Here is a 20,977-nt window from a genome sequence, read left to right on the forward strand (position 1 = left end):
TCTATTTCCATTAAAGAAATGGAATTTGCGATGTAAAATTTTCTCATGAGGAAAAGTACAAGCCCAGTACCTTCACTGGTGAATTCTACCAAGCATTTAAGGAAATAATACTAATTCTGTATACTTCCATAAAATAGGCTAGGAGGGAACACTTCTCAACTCCACTATCGAGACCAGCATTACCCTCATACCAAAACCAGGTAAAGAAGAAAAAATAACTAGTTTATGTTAACAAACTCTAGATCAATATTCCACATGAACGTAGATGTAAAAATACCAAACAAAATACTGTTAAACTCAATTCTGCAATACATTAAGAGTATAAGAAATCATGGCAACTTAGGATTCACTCAAGAAATTCAAAGTTAGTTTAACATTTGAAAATCAATTCGGGGCAGCCCTGGTGGCACAGCGGTTTAGCGCCGCCTGCAGCCCAGGGCGTGATCCTGAAGACCCTGGATCTAGTCCCACATCAGGCTCCCTGCATGGAGCCTGCTTCTCCCTCTGCCTGTGTCTCTGCCTCTCTCTCTCTCTCTGTCTTTATGAATAAATATATGAAAATCAATTCGTCATATTAACAGACTATAAAAGAAAAACCTGATGATCAACTCAATAGAAAAAACATTTGACAAAAACCATTTTGTACTGATGATTAAAGACTCTTAGCTGACTGATAAAGAAAGGAACCTTTCTGTGAAACACTTACAGATAACTTCATATGTAATGGTAAAAGACCATGCTTTCTCTAAATTGAAAACAAGGCAAGGATGTCCACTTTTACTACTGTTAAACATTGTACTGGAAGTCCTTCTTAGTTCATTAATGCAAGAGAAAGAAAAGGCATACAGAAAGGAAAGGAAAAAGTATAATTGTCTGTGGATAAATTGTCTATGCCCCAAATCCTAAACCATCAACCAAATATTACTAGAACTAATAAGTATTTTTAGCTGTGTCACTGAGTATGAGGTCCATATGCAAAACCCAATTTTATTTTAAGTTAGCAACAAACAGTTGAAAATATAAGATTAATTAGGGATTAATTCAGCAAATACTCAGCAAAATAGGTGTAAGACCTATGTGCTGAAAACTATAAAATACTGAACAAAATTAAATAAAGCAAAATACATAGTTATATCATGGGTTGAAAAACTGAATGCTGTTGAGATGTCCCCTGTCCCCTAATTGACCTAGAGATTCAATCCAAATCCAGTCAGAATCCCTAAGAGCTTTTTTTCTTTTAGTAGAAATTGATAAGCTGATTCTAAAATTTAAAATAATTTAGAATCTAAAATCCAAAAGAAAATGCATAAGACCAAGAATAGTGAAGAATGATTTTGAAAAAGAAGTACAAAGTTGGTAGTTACCCTACCCAATTTCATGATTTACTGTGAAATTGTAGTCATTAAGGTAGGGTGATACTGGGCTGAAGATAGACCAATGGAACAGAATAAAGCCCAGAAAAACACTGATTTTTAAAAATAAAAGTGCCAAGGTGATTCAATGAAGAAATGATCGTCTTTCAACAAGTGATGTTGAAACAAGCAGATGTCTATATGCCGTTTCATTCCTGCCTTTTCATTCCTCTACTCTTACTTCATACCATCTATAAATTAAATGGATTATAGACTTGAACATAAAACTTCTAGATAAAAAGAAAATCTTTCTGACCTTAGGTTGGGCAAAGATTTCTTAGGACACAGAGCACAAATTATAAAAGAAAAATGTTAGACTTCATCAAAATTAAAAACCTTTGATGTTGAAGATACTAAGAAAATGAAAAGGCAAGCCATAGACTAGCAGAAAATATTTGCAAAACACATGTCTGATATTTGACCTGCATCTAGAACATATAAAGAACTTTTATAATTCAAATATAAGAAGACAACCAATTAAAAGTGGCAAAAGGTTTGACTAGACGCTTCGTTCACCAGAGAAGACCTATAAATGTTGAGTAAACACATGAAAGGATATTCATCATTAGTCATTGGGGAAATGTAAATTAAAACTGTTATGAAATATACTGTTACACACAGTACACCTGACTTAAAAAGTCTGATAATGCTAAGTGTTGATGAGACTATGGAGCAGTCAGCACTTTCATTCCTTGCTCGTGGGAATGCAAAATGATAGCCACATTGGAAAATACGTTAGCAGTTTCTTTTTTTTTTTTTTTTAAATTTTTATTTATTTATGATAGTCACAGAGAGAGAGAGAGAGAGAGAGAGAGAGAGGCAGAGACACAGGCAGAGGGAGAAGCAGGCTCCATGCACCGGGAGCCCGATGTGGGATTCGATCCCGGGTCTCCGGGATTGCGCCCTGGGCCAAAGGCAGGCGCCAAACTGCTGCGCCACCCAGGGATCCCACGTTAGCAGTTTCTTATAAGGAACTCCCACTCATATATTATCCAGGAGAAGGAAAACTTGTGTTCACACAAAAACTTAAATATTTATAGGATTTTATTCATGATCACTCCAAACTGGAAACAACCTAGATATGTATTGATCAGTAAATGAATACAATTGTAATACATACCATGGTACATGACATGTCAATAACAAACTACAGGTATATGCAACAGTATAGACAAATCTCAATAGCATTAATGCTAAGTAAAAGAAGCCAGACACTAAAAAGCATATACTATATAATTCCATTTATGTAGGATTCTAGAGGAAGCAAAACTAGGACAAAAAAAACAAGTGAGTATTTGCCAGGGGCTGGGGCCAAGGGATGATGACTGCCTGTAAAGCTTTGATGGAAATATTCTGTTATGACTGGTGGTGGTTGTTACAGGACTGTATTTATCTGTTCCCATCATATTGTGCACTTAAAGTCGATGAGTTTTTTTTTCATGTAGGTTATAGCTCAATAAAACAGATTTTTAAAAAGACCAAAAAGTACTATTTTAATACTTTTTACAATATAGTTGGTGCTACTCTTGCAAAGTTCTGTTTTGTTGCTTTTTGCTCATCAGGAAAGAACAGGGTCTCTGAGGTGTATTAGAGTGGAAAGAAGAGTGCTTTCCTGCTCAGCTCTATATTTGAGTTGGTGATCAAGACAGAGAATTCCTCTGGTGGCTCTGTGGTCACTGGAACACATTTAGCAATTGAAGGGTTTTTTTCTTATTTTAAATTCTAAAGTAATCCTTTGTGATGAAATCTGGACCTATTTTCAAAGAGATCCAAAATAGTGGATATTGTATATATGGGATCATAGTGGTAGTAGGCATGGCCAAAAATAGCAGCTATATGGGCTCTGAATTGTGCCTTCTATCTTGCTTTTAACTCTACTCTCAAATAGGACTTAAAACCCAGAATGGTTCAGTATTACAAAAAGAAATTCCTGGATAAACATCTCTCCCCAAGCCTTTATTCCAAGGCCATGGCAGACTTTTCTGCATATTTTTAAGACTGTATGACCTTTGATATAAATACCTGGACTAGCTTATTCTAATTCCTAAGAGTTGGAAGCAGATATTGTGCTATTTTAGTAATACTGAATATAGCTAATGCCTAGATCTTGGTTTATTTCTTTGTGGGTTTTTTGTTTGTTTTTTTAGATCTTGGTTTCTAAATATTACTAATTCTTCAGTAAAAAGGAACCTGTGCTAGAGGAGGCAAATTTCAGGATGAGTCTGAAATGTCTTGTGGGGCCAGAAATTAAGGATGTTAAAAAAAGAGAGAGAGAGAGAGAGAGAAGGGGGAGGTTCTTTTTATAGGACTGTGGAACCAAACTAGAGTTCCTTCCCAACAGCAATATTGGGGACAATTTGAGCAACAAAATATGATAGTAATGGATTATAACCTATAGAATAAAAAAAGTAAGTATCTGCAAGCTCATGCAGATATAAATAATTGAATGAATAAGCAAGGGAGAAGAGACAGCTCTTCCTTACAGCAGCATTTCAATTAATGACTTTGAATATGGAGAAGGGTGATGAAAATAGAAATTCATTTGGAAAGCACCACAATAATTGTTGCAGGCAGAATCATCCATGGATGCTAAAAGTAGTGTTATGAGAAACAGGATATTTGCATAGTTTCAAATTATGCCTCCATAAGCAAAAAATTGTAACTTTATAATGGAGAAATCTGGCTTTAACCACCTAAACCAAGTGGTGAAAGTTAGCATTACCAGCAATGAGAAATTGACATCATGTGCCTCCTGGTACACTGAAAAGGTACAACATTAACTTCTGTTCTATTTTTACCAAAAATGCATCACCTGATTTTAAACATGACTGAACATCAGACAACTAAGAGATCTATAAGATACCTGGTTAGTACTTTTCAAGGGGCAGGAGCAGGAAGGACAAAGATAGACTGAGCAATTGTCTCAAATTATAGGAAGGAGACCATTAAATGCAACATGGAATTCTGGATTAGATCCTGGACCAGGAAGAAGTTGTTGGTGGACCATTTGGTGAGATGGGAGTAAGGTCTGTAAATTAAACAACTTGTATCAATGTTAATTTCCTGACTTTCATCATGTTACTGTGGTTGTATAATATGTTAATACTTGGGGAAGCTGGGTGAAGGGTTTATTTTAACTCTTCTTTTTGGATAATATCTAGGGCTTTTTTTTTAAAGAAGTGTGAAATATTTCAAAATTTAAAAAAAGATCATTAAACAAGATTAGATTCTTTTTCTCATAGTGATTTAATGCCATGTTTTTTCTGTTAAATAATTACTAGGGGAAAAAATGCCTTTTCCTTTACTGTTTGGTTGAATTGGGAGACTGAATTAGAGGACTCTAGCCTAGTGGTGGTTATACAATTAGGAATTCTCAGCATACTTTCTGTATCTTTCTGTTTATTCTTTGGTTCTTCCTTCCCCCTTTCATTTAATGCATGATGGTATGAAATGGTATTTCATTTCTAAAGTATACTTTTCAAAGAATGATATAACCATTTTATTTTAAATGTCAATATTTAGTAATATGCCAGAAATTCGGGTTTTTTGGGCCACTACTTAAAACTTATAATAAATTAGTTTTGTCAGTTTTATATATAAGATGTCAAAGGACACATGATTTCACTCATGTGGAATTTAAGAAACAAAGGAGCAAGGGGAAGTGAGGGAAAAATAAAACAAAATGAAATCAGAAAGTAAGACAAACCATAAGAGACTCTTAATCGTAGGAAACAAACTGAGGGGGTGCCTGGGTGGCTCAGTCAGTTAAGCATCTGCCTTCCTCTTGGATCATGATCCCAGGGTCCTAAGATCAAAATTTGAGTTGGGTTCTGTGCTCAGTGGGGAGTCTGCTTCTCCCTTTCCCTATGCCCCTCCCCCCTGTTCATGCTCTTTCTCTGTCTTAAATAAATAAAATCTTTAAAAAATAAAAAATAAAGAGAAAGAACAAGGAGACTAAGACTTACCGAATACCATTCTTGACCTAAGCCCCATGCTGGGCTCTCATGCACTAGTCTGGTCAGAAGTGGTGGCAATGTTACAGACTCCGATGGAGTTTAATTCACCATAACCCATCATTGAGTCAGCAGAATTTGTTGTTGTTTTTGAAAGATTTTATATATTTGACAACACAAGCAGGGGAATGGCAGGCAGAGGGAGAGGAAGAAGCAGGTTCCCTGCTGAGCAAGTAGCCTGATGGAGGACTTGATCCTAGGACCCCATGCTCATGACCTGAGCCAAAGGTAGACACTTAACTGACTGAGCCATCCAGGCACCCCTAGCAGTAGAATTTGTATATCAGAGTTAAATATGGATTATAAAATTATGCGGATTGTGATCAGAAAAAATAAAAAAAGAAATCTTGTCACTAATATTATTTATAAAGATGTATATACAATTTATAATAAAATTTTTGATATGGTATTACATGCAGAAAAAACTTAAATTGTACCAAAGGACGTATAGTAGAGAGTGTTCTTTCTCTACCTACCACCACCTACCCTCTGAGTCCCCCACTACCACAATCTTTTCTCTAGAGGTATCACCTACTACCAGTGTCTGATAGACTCTTCCAAGATATATTCTGTGTTATGTTTATGTTGCTCAGTTATATTGTAGGAAAAAAATTGGCTTCAGTTAGTGGGTGCATGCACAGTGATGTCTCTTTTACATTCTCTGCCTTCTTGGCACTTCCCCTTGTAGAAGAGCTGGTCCAGATGCTTCCCCATGAATCTGTTTTTCCTTTGAGTTTGTCAACTGTAAATTCTTCTACTTAGTCACATTGTCCTAGTCTTACAATATGTTGTTTGACTCCTTTTCAATTTCCTGTCTCTTTTTGTTTATTTTTCAAACGTTTTTCATCTGCTTTGAACTTCACACTGCTAAATATACTCAGCTTGCTTGCTTCTTGACTCAGTGTCTGCTTTGGCGATCTCCTATCTGGTCACCGATTTGCTTCTGCCTAACCAGTTGCTTTATTGGATCAAGAGCCCATTCGGATGCTCTTGTCAGTCTAAAGTATAGCTTCCAGGATGGTTTCACATTTATTGTTTTTCTCCGTAAGCAGCAGAGTTCAGCTTTATGGTTGTGTTCAGCTGCAGTATTGAGGGTGGACATGCACGGTAGATTTTTTTTTTTAAAGATTTTGTTTATTCATGAGAGACACAGAGAGGCAGAGACATAGGAAGAGAGAGAAGCAGACTCCCCCTGGGGAGCCCAATGTGGGACTCGATCCCAGAACCCTGGGATCATGACCTGAGCCAAAGGCAGATGCTTAACCACTGAACCACCCAGGTGTCCTTGCTTTCTCTTTCTTAAGAATTTAACCCCTCATCATGATTCTTGTTTGCACTGATATTAATCTCCACCCCCAGCTGCCTCTTCCATAAAATCAAAAGTTGTTTTGTCCTTTCAGACTTTATGCTACCTTTACATCTCTAGCACACATTTTGTAGTGATGTTGTATGGACTTAATGAATGAGGAAGTACACATTTAATGAGTACAGTGGGTAGATCTTAAATTTTTGTTAAAATGCTTTTTTTCTTGTTGAGGAATTTTTCATGACTCCTGTTTACTTATAGGCAAGTCGAGAAAATGTATGTGATGGAAATGGAAGTTACCAGCTGTTTTTACAAATAGTTTCATTCACTGTCTCTGAATGGTAGTTAAATGATCCTGCTACTTGCCTACAGCAGTGCCTCCTTATCTGTATTATTTCATCTTCTGCAGCTTTAGTTACCCCTGGTCCACAGCAGTCTGGAAGCAGGTGATCCTCCTTCTGACGTGTCAGCAGGTCAGGAGTGGCCTAGCGCTCATCACAACACCCTAACCTCACTGCATGTCCTCACACAGGCCTCTTACCCTCTCACACCTTCACAAGAAGAAGAGTAAGTTCAGTATAGTAAGGTGTATTGAGAAAGAGACACATTCACATAACTTGTCACAGTATATCATCATAATTGTTCTATTTTAGTATTATTGATCTCTTCCTGAGCTTTTTTTATAAGTAAAATTTTATCATAGGTATATACGTAAAGGAAAAAACAGAGTACATAGCACATTTGGAACTATCCACCATCAGACATCTCCTGGGCGTCTTGGGAACGTATCCTCTCAGATAAGGTGGGGAAGCTGCTGTGGTAAGATACTGACCCAAGCCTCAGGCATTTATTCTGCAAGCTCAAGTGGAGGGGAGCTCATAGCTAAAATAAGCGCTAAAGACCACAAGATGCTGTATGGGTTCAGGAGGTGACCAGTCTGTGACTTTCTAAACTGTTAACCTGTTTTAAATTTTATGGTGTGTGAAAAAGATCAAAGGGGAGGGGCAGTGCCAATTGATGTGGTGTTTTTTCCCCCCCAAAACCAGTTCAGCAGTTATTTACCTTTCAAGCAATTAACATAATTACCATTATGCTAAAAAGTAATTTTGGAAAGTTCTGCCCTGAGCTCTTACGACTCCACCGGGACAGTTTTAGTTGGGACTTATCTTTTTGATGGAAGCCTAATTGCAATTTTGGCTTTGTGCACACAAACAGAAGCAGCTAATTGTTTAGGCAAATAGCAGATTAATTTAAATATGCATCCCTAATAAAACAAAAATGGTATCCATTATGGTCCTTGTTCCCAGGACGAGGAATATAAATATTCTGTGCAAGTACCATTAGGCAGAGGTCTTAAGGATTGTTGACATTATTTCACAGTGGTAGCACTTTCCTGATATCGAGTAATCTTTACAAAAGCTAACATAAATCAGTTTAAACTCATTTAGATCCCATTTCCACTATGTGCAGTTTCATTACCACACTCTGGCTGGCCTCCTCAGGGAGGTGGGAGGGGCATGTTGCAAACTGGCATGGGTGCCCATTCACAGCTGCTGAGCAGGCTTTATGTCTCCTCAAAAGACTGGCCATCGTTACTCATGTCATTGTTAACGACTGTTCCTAGTCGAGAGTGAACTCAGAGTTCCTTCAGCCCTGCTGCTGCCTGTCAAGGTGGAGAGTGCTGAGCCCATCGAGCAGGTGGGACCACCAAGCCCCACTCCTGTCTCCTTGATTGGGCTGGTCGCCTTCACTCATTGTGCTCTTCCAGATTTTTTGAGAGACCCTTTTTCTTCTTTTGTCTACGTCCTTTTCATATTTCTCATGAATGAAGCCATATTGTTGTAAGCCCAGTGCTAGCTCGGAGTTAAACATTTTTTATCCAGCTATTGAGGTGTCGTCAGGAAGAGAGAAAGACACCTGCTCTCCTTTTAGTTTCCCTGGGGTGGGGCAAATGGGGGCTGTAAGCTCTGGCTCTTAGAGATTATGCCTTGTTCAGGAAATTATAGCAACGACCTGCTTTTCAAATCACTACTGAGGAGCTACACAGAACCTCCCCCTTAAATTTGCTAAGACCTTTTGTTTTATATTGACTGGATTTGCAGGATAAATGTAGTAGGAACTTTTCGGAGTGTCTCCTCACTCCAGCGAACCTCCTTAGCCCCTGGAGAGGGACACATTCATAGTATTTGACTTAGTCTCTGGCCTCAGTTGGTTGGACAAGGATGGGGACTGGCGGCCTTGTGGGCAGCTTATTCATCGACTGAGATGTGGCATTCAGGCCTCACACTTTTAGTCTTGGTTGTGTCCTTGGAGTAGAAAACCCCACAGAATGGGGAGGATTGAAAGCTGGCTTGTGGGGAGAAAGAAAAGAATTAAACAGTTGCAGAGGCAAGATCAGTGGTGTATACAGAAGACATACACTGCCCTGGTATTCTGAATGTCTTTCTATTCTCTGATTCAGATTCCTTACAATCCTCCAGCTCTACTTCTTGCCCTTGGGTTCCGTGAAATAGCCCCATTCCTTTCCAATTGGTTTCCCTTTGGTATTTAAGCAAGTTTCAATGAATTTCTGTTTCTTAGAACCAAAGGTCCCTTGCTAAAACCTGAGATGTACTTTCAGCAAACCTTTATTGACAGCCACTTTCATCAGCCACATTGCCAGTGATGTTCTGAATTCACTGACATAGGGAATATGGGAGAAAAAGGACACAATCCTGCCACTTCAGAAGTCTACACAATATCAAGAGCCAAAGAATCCCTATTATTGCTGTTTCTGTGAAATAAAACATGGCCTTTCAAATGAATTTATATCAGATTTTAAAAATTACCACTTATTTGGGGTCCCTGGGTGGCGCAGCAGTTTAGCGCTTGCCTTTGGCCCAGGGCGCGATCCTGGAGACCCGGGATCAAATCCCACGTCGGGCTCCCAGTGCATGGAGTCTGCTTCTCCCTCTGCCCGTGTCTCTGCCTCTCTCTCTCTCTGTGTGTGACTATCATAAATACATAAAAATTAAAAGAAAAACTTAAAAATTACCACTTATTTGACAACTGAATATATTTGGCTCTGACAGGCATTGACTAACTTACTCCTTCCTTAATGTCTTGTAATGGTTGTGCATCCAGGTCAACTTGAAATGTCTGGAAAAATTAGCTGCCCCTTCTTTGGGGATATTAAAAAAATGTGACAAAATGACAAAACATTAAGCTTATTCATTTTCCTATTGCACTTTGTATTTTCTGTTATGTGTTTGTTTCTCTCAAATGTGGGTTTTATGAAAAGAGGGGTCATATCCTCTCTGCCCCCAGACAAGACGCTTAATAGCTGCCCCAAGAATGTTCGCCCCATGCAGTCAATGACTTCCTTACTTCATTTTGTCTTGTTTGCTGTAGTTTCCTTGGTGCCTAGAATAGTGGATGACCTGAAGCAGAGGCTTAGCAAACACTTATTGAATGTATTGCCGCATCAATTCCCTTTTGGCTAAATGTTGGTTAACAAGGAGTTATTGGGTTGGGGGGAAATCAGCTACAATATTCTAAGACATTCTTATAATTCCAGTATTGTTCAAGTCCCTGCAGTGTTGGGATTGTAAAAGTAGCCATGATGTAACTATTAACTGATAGATCGATCATTTATACAATTAACTTCCACTCAACCGTCTCTCCCTATTTGCTGCTGTATCTGTTCCTGCCCACCTTGCCCATGTGCTTTTGGGTCAAGTATCCAGCAACACAGCTGGAAAGTTAAATTGCAAATCTTGCAAAAACGGCAGGATTTAATGTTAAAAGTGATATTGGAAGAGCATTAGAAGCGGTAATTACATGGGTAAATACACATGGCCTTTTTTTCTTACTATTTAAGTCTCTTTGAAAGAGAATCATCACCTTATGCAAAAGTGATAACAATGTACCTGGGTTTCATAACATACGTAGAGATAAAAAATATGACAACAATAGCACAGAGGCTGGAGGGCAGGAAGTGAAAGTGCATTGCAGTGAAGCTCTCATGCTTCCTGTGAAGTGGGCCAGTATCTTTGGGAGGCAGACGAGTAAGTTAAAGATGAATGCTAGGGATCCCTGGGTGGCGCAGCGGTTTGGTGCCTGCCTTTGGCCCAGGGCGTGATCCTGGAGACCCGGGATCGAATCCCACATCGGGCTCCCGGTGCATGGAGCCTGCTTCTCCTTCTGCCTGTGTCTCTGCCTCTCTCTCTCTCTGTGTGACTATCATGAATAAATAAATAAATAAAATCTTAAAAAATAAAAAAATAAAAAAAAAATAAAGATGAATGCTAAAATCCTAAAGTGGCCACTAAAATAACAAAGAGATTTGGCTAATGAGCCAACAAGAGAATTAAAAGGGAATAAACACACATTCAGGTAATCCAAATAGTCTAAAAGAAGGCAGAAAAAAGAGAAAAATGAGAGCTGAGAATAAGGGGGGACAAACAGCCAAATGGTAGGTTAAACTCATTCATGCCTATAACTACACCAAAGGTAAGTAGTCTAAACACTCCAGTTAAAAGCAAGACCAATTACATGTTGTCTACGAGAAACTCATTTCAGATTGAAGACACATGGCAAAGAGAAAGAACAGAAAAATACATACTGTGCTAACACTGATCAGAAGAAAGCTGGAGTGCCAAAGTAGACAAAGTAGATCTCAGAGCAAAAAATAGAACCATAGATAAAAAGGGGCATTTCATACAACAAAGGTCACTTCATCCAGATGGCATAACATCCTTAAACGTTTATGTGTCTAACAGTGGTCTCTGAGGACTGTGCCATTGACAAGGGAAAGTCTGAGTTTTATACTTTGTGGTTGAAGGAAGTAGAATTGACACAGATGATGATGATGCCATAAGCATTCAGAAAAAAAGAATGTAGCCATTGAATTGAGTGAACCCTAGAATATGTTTTCCAGAAAGACCCTTCTTAGGATAGTTCTGTGAAACTCAACCTTCCAGCAAAGGCCATTTTATTGCATATGATTCTATTGAAATAATGATGCCAACAAAACCAAGTAGTTGATTAATAATGAAAAATGTGTTTATAGATAAACTCCATGTGTGCTTAGAGTGAGCTGTGGTTGAAGAACTTCCACATTTGGCAGAATCCAGGCAAGCCTAGGTCATTTACTCGTGGAGCTCATAGTTATTTTATGCACTGTAGATGCAACCGCATATCCAGCACTTTCCCAGCTAAATCCCAGCCCAGCCTCATCCCATACCAAGTGGCTTTGGACCAGTTGTTTAACCACTCAGAGCTTTTGCTCCCTTTTGTAAAATGAGGATAATGATGTTCCTTCCAAAATGGAAGTGAGTACTCAATGAGAGTAGACAAATGAAAGTGTCTGAATACTCGAAAGCTCTATGCAAATTACAATTTTTATTTCTCATCACTGATTATTGTGATGTGTCCAAACAAATGCAAACAAAGGTAATGCAGAAGTGTTTGGAGGAGCCACATCTTGGAATATGCCTATCTCCTCTTTAATGAGTAGAGCCATTGGCATTTTCTGCAGCCTATTTCTTCTGAGTCAGAGTGGAAAGAATTAGCCAGAATATTTGCCAGGGGAATGTGTTGTGGAGCCTTTTGTGATCTGCTTATCCCCTGAGTTTATCACAATTCTTAGAAAGGAACACTGTCTTATGTCTGCAGCAACATTTGACATGAAGAAAGCTCGGCTTTTGTTTGTAATCACCTACTTTGCCTACTAGCAGTTCAGAAGTCTTGCAAAGCAGCCCACACGTATTATTTTCTTCTGTCTGCATTTCTCTAGTGCTGAATGGTGCTTTATAGTAAGATCCTAAGTTCAAAGCATGTGCTATTTATAGACAGAACAAGTCAAGGAACAAAGATGGGAAGATGGATTGCAAAGAGAAGAAAAGTGAAAAAGCTTTATCTGTTTTAGGTAATAGGAAGTTACAGGAATAAAGACTGGATTTTTAGATGAGCAACAGAAGAAATTTGCATTATTAATTAAATATACTTTACAACATGGCAGGCCCTACAGAACACATAAAAAGGTAGGAATGGTTAGCCTTTTGCATAGTTTTTGTCCTTTCATCTGTGTGACAGACCTATGTGGTAGGTAGTTTATCTTCAGTTGTACAGATGAGGAGACAGGCTCACAGCTTCAAGTAACTTGCTTAGGGTCTTCAGTTAGCAAGTGGTAGAGCTGGATTTGAATTCAGATAAGCCAGACTGTTATTTCTGTACTATCATTTCTCAGTGAATTTTGAAAAATCAGTAGTAATTGAACAGGACCTTATCGAGCATGATACAGACAGTAATTATTTTCTTGGGTAAATCTTTGAGGTGAAAGAAGTAGGTAGAAATGATAAAAAGTTATTTTTTGGCAGGAAAAGATGAAGTGGCACCCCAAATACAGGGAAGTTTGTTTATGTATATTTTTAAGATTTATTTATTTTAGAGTGTGAGCAGGGAGAGAAGGGCAGAGAGAGAGAAAGAAAAAGAGAGAAACTCAAGCAGACTCCCTGCCAAGCACAGAGCCCCACACAGGGCTCAATCTCACAACCCTGAGATCATGACCTGAGCTGAAACCAAGAGACGCTTAACTGACTGAGCCACCCAGGTGCCCCCAAAAGTTTATATTTCTCATAGAAAAGTATAAGTTCCTGCAGACAACTGGTGCTCAGGCTTGAGTATATATATATGTGTGTGTGTGTGTGTATATACATATCCCTAGAGTTTCTGCTGCCCTCAAATCTGCATGTCTAACAAGCCCCCAGGTGACTCTGCCGCTGCTGCTACTGCTGGCCTGGGGACCACACTTGTGTTTCACTGCTGCAGACCATTGGAGAAAGGTGGAGATGTGGCCAGTGTAAGAGGAATTCATCTGGGTAACGGCATTCAGGGGGCAGGAGAGAAGGGTGTATTGGTATAGAAATCAAGGTTTTTAACAAGTGTGGGATAGTCAAGCTCATATTTTAGAACGATGCAAAAAGAAAGCACCACTGCTCACTGTGGCTGGAAGAGTGTGATGTGAGGGAAGGATGTAAAATACAAGAACCTTGTAGAGTATAGGTTAATGGCTGTCTTCATTATCTGGCTAGCATCTAGAGCAGTGCCCTGTCTATAACATGCTCAGTAATTGTTTGCATGATGTCTCACACCTGTTAGAATGGCTGTCATCAAGATAAGTGATGACAAATGCTGATGAGACTGTGGAGAGAAAGGATCCTTTATGCACTGCTGGTGGGAATGGAAATTGGTGCAGCCACTCTGGAAAACAGTGTGGAGGTTCCTCAAAAAACTAAATATAGAACTACCATATGAGCTAGCAATCCCACTTCTGGGCTTATATCCAAAAGGAAATGAAATCACTGTCCCAAAGAGATTTCTGTACCCCCATCCCATGTTCATGGCAGCATTATTCACAATAGCAGAGATATGGGAACAACATAAATGTCCATTGATGGATTGATGGATAAAGAAACTTTGAGGAATCCGTGGGTGGCTCAGCAGTTTGGCACCTGCCTTTGGCCCAGAGCGCCATCCTAGAGTCCCAGGATCGAGTCCCACGTCAGGCTCCTGGCAGGAGCCTGCCGCTCCTTCCTCCTGTGTCTCTGTCTCTGTCTCTCTGTCTCTCTGTCTCTTTCTCAAATAAATAAATAAATAAATCTTTAAAAAAAAAAATTTGGTATTCCTATACAATGGAATACTATTCAACCATAAAAAGAAGGAAAGCCTGCTATTTGCAACAATATGCGCGAACCCTGAGGGCAGTATGCTAAGTGAAATAAACCAAAGGAAAAACAAATAATGTATGATCTCATGTGGAATTTAATAAAACAACAAACTCAGAACAGATCTGTGATTCCTGAGGGCTGGAGGTGTAGGGGAAATGGATGAAGGTGGTCAAAAGGTATATAAACTTCCAGTTATAAGATAAATAAGCTCTGGGGATCTAATATACAACATGATGATATCGTTAATACTGTATTGTATATTTGAAAGTTGCTAAGAGAGTAGATCTCAAAATTTCTCATTATAAGGAAAAATTTGTTAATTATGTGAGGTGATGGATGTTAACTAAACTTTGGTGATCATTTCACAATATATGCATATATCAAATCATTATGTTGCACAACTTAAACTTACACAATGTTGTATGTCAGTTGTATCAGTAAAACTGGGAAATAATTGTTGAATGAATGAATAATTAGAATGAATTAAGAATTCCATATGTTAGAAATATTCAAGGAGCGCCTGGGTGGCTCAGTTGGTTAGCCATCCAACTGTTGATTTCGGCTCAGGTCATGGTCTTAGTTCATGGGATCAAGCCCCATATGGGCTCCACACTCAGCAGGGAGTCTGCTTGAGATTCTCTCTTCCTTTCCCTCTGCCCCTCCCTGCTCACATGCTCATTTGCAGTCACTTTCTCTCCTCTCTAAAATAAATAAAATCTTTTTTAAAAAAATTCAGCAATTGATATATGTTCTCCCATTCTTTTTAAGTCTCTCTTATAAAAACATTTTCTAGAATTTATCTTTTTGGTAGAAATAATTTTGGGGAAAATCTTCAGAATATATAAGAGGATATATAGTAAAATGCCTTCCTACTCTTATCTCTTCTGTTTCTTTCCTTCAAGACCAATCATTAGTAAAGTTTCTTGGGTCTCCTTCCTACACAAGGATAGTCTATGTATATGTGTGTTTGTGTATAAATTTGTTAAAACATATACCACTATTCTGTCCTTTATTCTTTTCATTTAGTAATATATTTTGTTGATAATTTCATTTTCTTATACATAAGGGTGACTCAGTCTTGTTTGGTCATTTTTAATTTAAATTCCAAAGTGTGGTGAACATTTACATTAATTTTTTAAATTAATTATTAATATTTTTGACATAATTAAAAACAGTACAAAAAAAACAGTACAGTGACTATCCTATATACATTTGTAATTTGGTAAATATTATCAAATTGCCTTCAAAGTTGGGTGAATTAGTTTACATCCCCAGCAACAATTTAAGATATTTAAATATAGATAGAATTTATTAAGATAGAGGATAGAATTTATTTTCCCATATCCTCAACAAAATGTTTTATGAAAATTTTCACCTTTGTCAATTTGATTGATAAAAAATAATATTCTATTCCCGTTTTTATTTATATTTTTCTAATTGTGAGTGACTTTTTGTTTTTTTATTTTTATGTCAGTTGTATTTCTTTTTCAGTGGCCAAGATGCTCATGTCCTTTGCTCAATTCTTAATTGCTTTTTTCCTTGAACTTTAGGAACTCTTTATTAAGGAAATTAGTCCTTTGTTATATGTGATGCAAATTGATCATTTACCTTTTAGTTTTCTTTATATTGCACAATTGTTTTTATAATTGTGCATTCTAAGTGAATTTAAAATGGTTACCTGCAAAAAAAATGGCTACCTGCATTGTTTTTCTCTACATAGGATTTCTTAATATTTGGGATCTAAGGACTGGAAAGTATCCTGTCCATCGTTTTGAGCATGACGCAAGAATACAGGCACTAGCCCTCAGCCAGGAAGATGCAACTGTTGCCACAGCTTCTGCTTTTGATGTTGTGATGTTACGCCCCAATGAGGAGGGGTATTGGCAAATCACTGCTGAATTTGAAGTTCAGAAACTGGTAAGCTTTTTAGTCCAGTCACTGTATTCACCATTCTGGAATCTCCAGGTCTCAGAGGGACAGATGGTAATGATGGTGGCAGCTCCTGTTCACTCATGGCTTCCTGTGGGCCTTAACATTTCTAAATCTCACAGTAGCTTTGCAAAATAGATAGTATTCTTTTCCCCAGTTACCAAAAAGCCAATAGAGGCTTAGAGCCAATCTGAGGCTTTGCCCAGATCTCAAAGCTAGGAAGTTGTGCTTCAAGCCTCAGGGCTGACTTTAAGGCTAAGGTTTCTCATCTGGGTCTGAAGCTGTGGTCCTCAGCTTTCTTCACATTCACCCCTGGAAATCTGAGCTTGGTTTCTGGCCTATTATAGAAGTGAAAATGAATTCAGTGGTATCATCCCAGTCCATATGGGAAGGAAGATTTCCATCCTGCACTTTCTTCCGCCTAAGATTTTCTCACCTGGAATTAAAAGTAACTCCTGAGTGAAAATAAATTTAAGTCAGTGTTAATTGGATAGCCGCGTTCCAGGGTGTCCTGTGTGAGACTCAGCCAACCTTAAGACCTCTTCACATAGATCCTATCTCCAAGTATAGTTGTACTTGAGCCTCCATGTTTATATGGCAGGAGATGATTTTGTGGTAAGAAGAAAGAGCTCAAATCTTTGCTAAATTTAGATTTAATTTAAACACTTGATTTTGGCAGTACTGGAGGAGTGAACAGAAAAGCCGGTATTGAATGATGAATTGGTGGTCTAACCCGGAACAGATCTTGTTCTCCTCCCTTTCTCACCCTGCTAGAAATCTTGTTAGGCTTGAGTAACTAAAAAGCCATGGTGTCACCACTTCACCCCAATAAGCTTCTCGTCCCTTAAAGACCAATTTCTACAGTTTGGGTGGTGGTTTCCCCAAACAGCCTGATGCTCCTTTTGGAGTTTTATTAGAAAAATGTGGAAGTACTATCTTTCTGTTTGTTCTTAAAACTACCATAGTGTTTATTATTTGGTCTCTACCTAAAGAACATTCTACACTAGCAATAATTATATGAATTCAGACAATTATTTAAGATGTGAGTTCCTCTATACAGGGTAAATCCTGCCTTGGCAATAAGGTGGTGTTCTGGCATAGACTAGAAGCTTTTTGAAGTAGTTTATAGCTCTTGGCGAATGGCACAACCACAGCCGATATGAGCCTCTTGGTCTGTCAATACTCCAACAGTAAAGTGAAATTAAATGGCTAGACTGAGGATGTTGATTTTAGGAAAATAAGAAATGAGTTTTAGAATACGAGAGAGAGGAAGGAAGCAGACACTGCTGGAGGCATGTGTTACTATACTTCTTATGTGTTATTTCTCCTCCTGGGTTAGGGGTTGCCATAGAATATGCTGTCACTGAAAAAGGCACCTCTTGGCCCATTAGTGCTGGGCCATTTTTGTCTTCCCCAGATAGGCTCCCTGAATCACAGTGGCAGTGTTCCCCAGTTTGTACTACTGGCTGAGAACGTCTGTCCTTTGTGATGAGTTCTTGGCTGGGGATGTGGGGCCATGCTCACTCTTGGGCCGGAGGATTAGCATAGTCACCCGGATGTTTACGCTCTCCCAAGCTCCTTTGGACAGTCCTCAGGATTCAGGCTTTTGAACTCATTTGGCTTATTGTCAGGGCAGTGCTGTCCTTTTACACAGTGGTTTTCATAATTACACAGCATGGCACACCTTCTGCTTTTGTGCTCTCAGATTTTACTCGAGGTGAAAACCTGGTGTAAACTGTGCTCAGGAAAAATGTGCCACTTCGGGACATAGACAAGCAAATTATTCCTAAAGGGAACGCCTCATTCCCCTGCAGTTTAGAGAAAGTGTTGCAATAATGTAGTCAGGAGTACTGAAGTGGCATAAAAGTACTGGTGGCAGCCTTTCTACCCTCGATGACATTGAAGCCAGCAGAGGACATGTAACTCAGGTACTTTTAGTCTTTTAGCAACACAAATATCATTTTTGGTATTTGCACAAATGTTAAAATGTGAAGTGTGCTAATTTGGAACGGAGTGGATTTCATTCAATTTCTTGTAAAAAAAAAAAAACTTAAAATTTTTTGAATAGTTATACCCTCATGGTTCAGAATTTAAAAGATATAGAAAGGTTTACAGGGAGAAATCTGTCTTCCACTCCATCAAAAAACTCTGTGCCCTTTTCAAAGGCAGCCGTTGTTAGCAGATTTATAGTTGCATAAGCCACATATATGTCTCATGGTACCTCTGGTCCCCCTGGCCCCCCTTCACACACATTAGCACACTGTGAATCATATCACTTTGCTTCCTTGCCTCCCGCACCCCCAAATTTATCTTGGAGATGATTCCATTTGTATCAGTTTATAAAGAATGCTTCATGCTTGTTTTCTGTGGCTGCATAGTATTCCAATAGATACACTGTTAATTAGTCTCTTAATAAGGCATGTTTAGGCTTTCCCAGTTTTAGTTAAGACAACATAGTGCCACAGTAAGTAACCATGTACACAGTTGTTTTGCATATGTGTGAATTTATCTGTAAATAAATTCCTAGGGCTGACTTGCTGGTTCAGAGCGCATATGCCTTTGACATTGTGGTAAGTTTTGCCAGTGTCTCTCTAGAGAGGCTGGACCAGTTTACATCCCACCAACCATAAGTGGGATCCACAAATGTGGTTGTCCCTTCCTCTAGTTCTAGATCAGTGTCCTAGCAGGCTAATTGATCTTTGCTGATATGACTGGTGAAAATGGTATTGCTGAATTTTTATTTCACATTCCTCTTTTTAGGAATATATCATGTTTCTTTTACAAAGAGCAACTTTTTTGTTAGTGTGAGAACTATGTTCTCATTTCCTGTGAACTGTGACCCTTTGCCTGTCTTTTTCTGTTAGGGTTGCTGGCCTTATTGATGTGTAGGAGAAATTGTATTTTTTACCAAGTCAGGAGGAACTATAGGTGAGATCTGATGGGCTACATAACTCTTATCCTTTCACAGGTTGACTACCTTGAAATAGTACCAGATACTGGAAGGTACCCTGTGGCAGTGGCCACGGCTGGAGATCTGGTATACCTGCTAAAGGCTGAAGACTCTGCCAGAACCCTCCATTATGTGTACGGCCAGCCAGTCACATGTCTGGATGTCTCAGCCAACCAGGCTGCTTTTGGTGTGAAGAGTCTAGGATGGGTATACGAAGGAAACAAGGTACAAAAATAGTAAGATGTATAAGTAACAAAAAAAGAACATTGATTTTTATTTTTTATAAGGCAATTAAAAAATTAAATCTCTCTGTTTATATTTTATAAGGTGTATTCAGGCACTATATATTCAGCATGGTGAAAAAGAGGAATCTCAAGCACTTCTAAAGGATATAAAATGAAAAGTAACTGTTTCCTTTCTCCTGCCTTCCCCCAGCCTCCCTCCACAGAAGAAACTATTAAACATTTTTTAGGTGTCCATCTAGAAAAATTTAACGCATTTATAGGTACATTTATACACTAAAAACTTATCTTTGTAGAAATGAGATCATAGTATACATATTGTCCTGTACTCAACATTTTTATTCAGTAATCTACCTTGGAGAGCATTCCCTGTCAGCACATACCATGCTCCTTCTCACTGGGATTCCAGTGTATGCTTACGACCCATAGTCTGTTTATTCAGCCCCCTTGCTGGTAGGCAGTTAGGTCGCTTTCACTATTTGGGCTATTAAAGACCATGCTACAGTGTGTACTGCAACCTTTGAAAAGTCCTTGTGTAGTATACCTCTAGGAGAAATTCTAGCAGTTATTATGTTGCTTGGTCAGAGGGTCTGTGCACTTAAGATGGTGATGGACATTGCCAAATCGCCCTCTAAAAGGGTTGCACCAAAATTTATTTTCTCACTAATAGTGTATAAAAGTGCCTTCTGATAATCTTTGAGTCACAATTAAGGAGACAGGTTTTTAATTGAAATTGTTTCCATGATGACTAAATTTTATCACTACCTAATATTTTACTATCCTGACTATAGGCCAAGTACTTAGTCTTAAAGCTGATTTATCTCTGTTTCTTCCAGTGGAATCAGGGGAGAAAAGGATCAACTTTTGTTTTGTTTTTCTCCAATTTGCCTGATCTTGACCCCGCTGGCAGTGGGTGCTATCTTTGGGAAGGAACTTCCTGAGCCAACAGCTCCTCTCCTTCTGCAAGGAGACCCTCTTCCACGGAGCAGCATTATGGCCTGAAGAGCAGGCTCCGGAGGCACACAGCCTGACCTTCAGTCCCAACACACTAGTAATCTATGCCCTGTGTGACCTTAAGGGGGTTACTTAAGTCTCATTATGCCTCAGTTTTCTCATTGGTAAAAAGGGATGTCAGAATAGTAGCTACTTCATAAAGTTGTAGGGTCAGATAAAAACTTGTCTGTAAAGCTTTAAGCATAGTGCCTGGCATGTGAGCATTACCATCATGACACTTCCTGCTTGTTTCCTCCACTCATAGTTTTAAGTTTGGCCTCTGGTTGTGATTTTTACATCTTGTTTCCCCTATGTATAGTCCCCTCCAAGATAAAACCTCATTCATCAAGGTGTTCACTGGTTTTGTAATTTAGTAAATGCTTAAAGAATTGAAGCATCCTGGATTGCAATGACCTAATCTTC

General features: G+C 38.7%; 1 protein-coding gene and 1 long non-coding RNA gene across 2 annotated transcripts in view; one reads left to right on the forward strand and one right to left on the reverse strand.

Moving 5' to 3' along the window:
• FBXW8 (F-box and WD repeat domain containing 8) overlaps positions 1 to 20,977 on the forward strand; it is a 120,736-nt gene that overhangs the window by 59,731 nt on the left and 40,028 nt on the right. The window contains exons 6-7 of the mRNA XM_077875799.1: positions 16,161 to 16,357; positions 19,338 to 19,544. Coding sequence (XP_077731925.1) covers positions 16,161 to 16,357; positions 19,338 to 19,544 — 404 coding nt within the window. The remainder of the gene's footprint in view (positions 1 to 16,160; positions 16,358 to 19,337; positions 19,545 to 20,977) is intronic.
• The window catches only part of LOC144299928 (uncharacterized), a 53,944-nt gene that overhangs the window by 19,610 nt on the left and 13,357 nt on the right, over positions 1 to 20,977 (reverse strand). The window lies entirely within an intron of this gene.

Source organism: Canis aureus, chromosome 27 (genome assembly GCF_053574225.1).
Source record: "Canis aureus isolate CA01 chromosome 27, VMU_Caureus_v.1.0, whole genome shotgun sequence".
Lineage (NCBI taxonomy): Eukaryota > Metazoa > Chordata > Mammalia > Carnivora > Canidae > Canis > Canis aureus.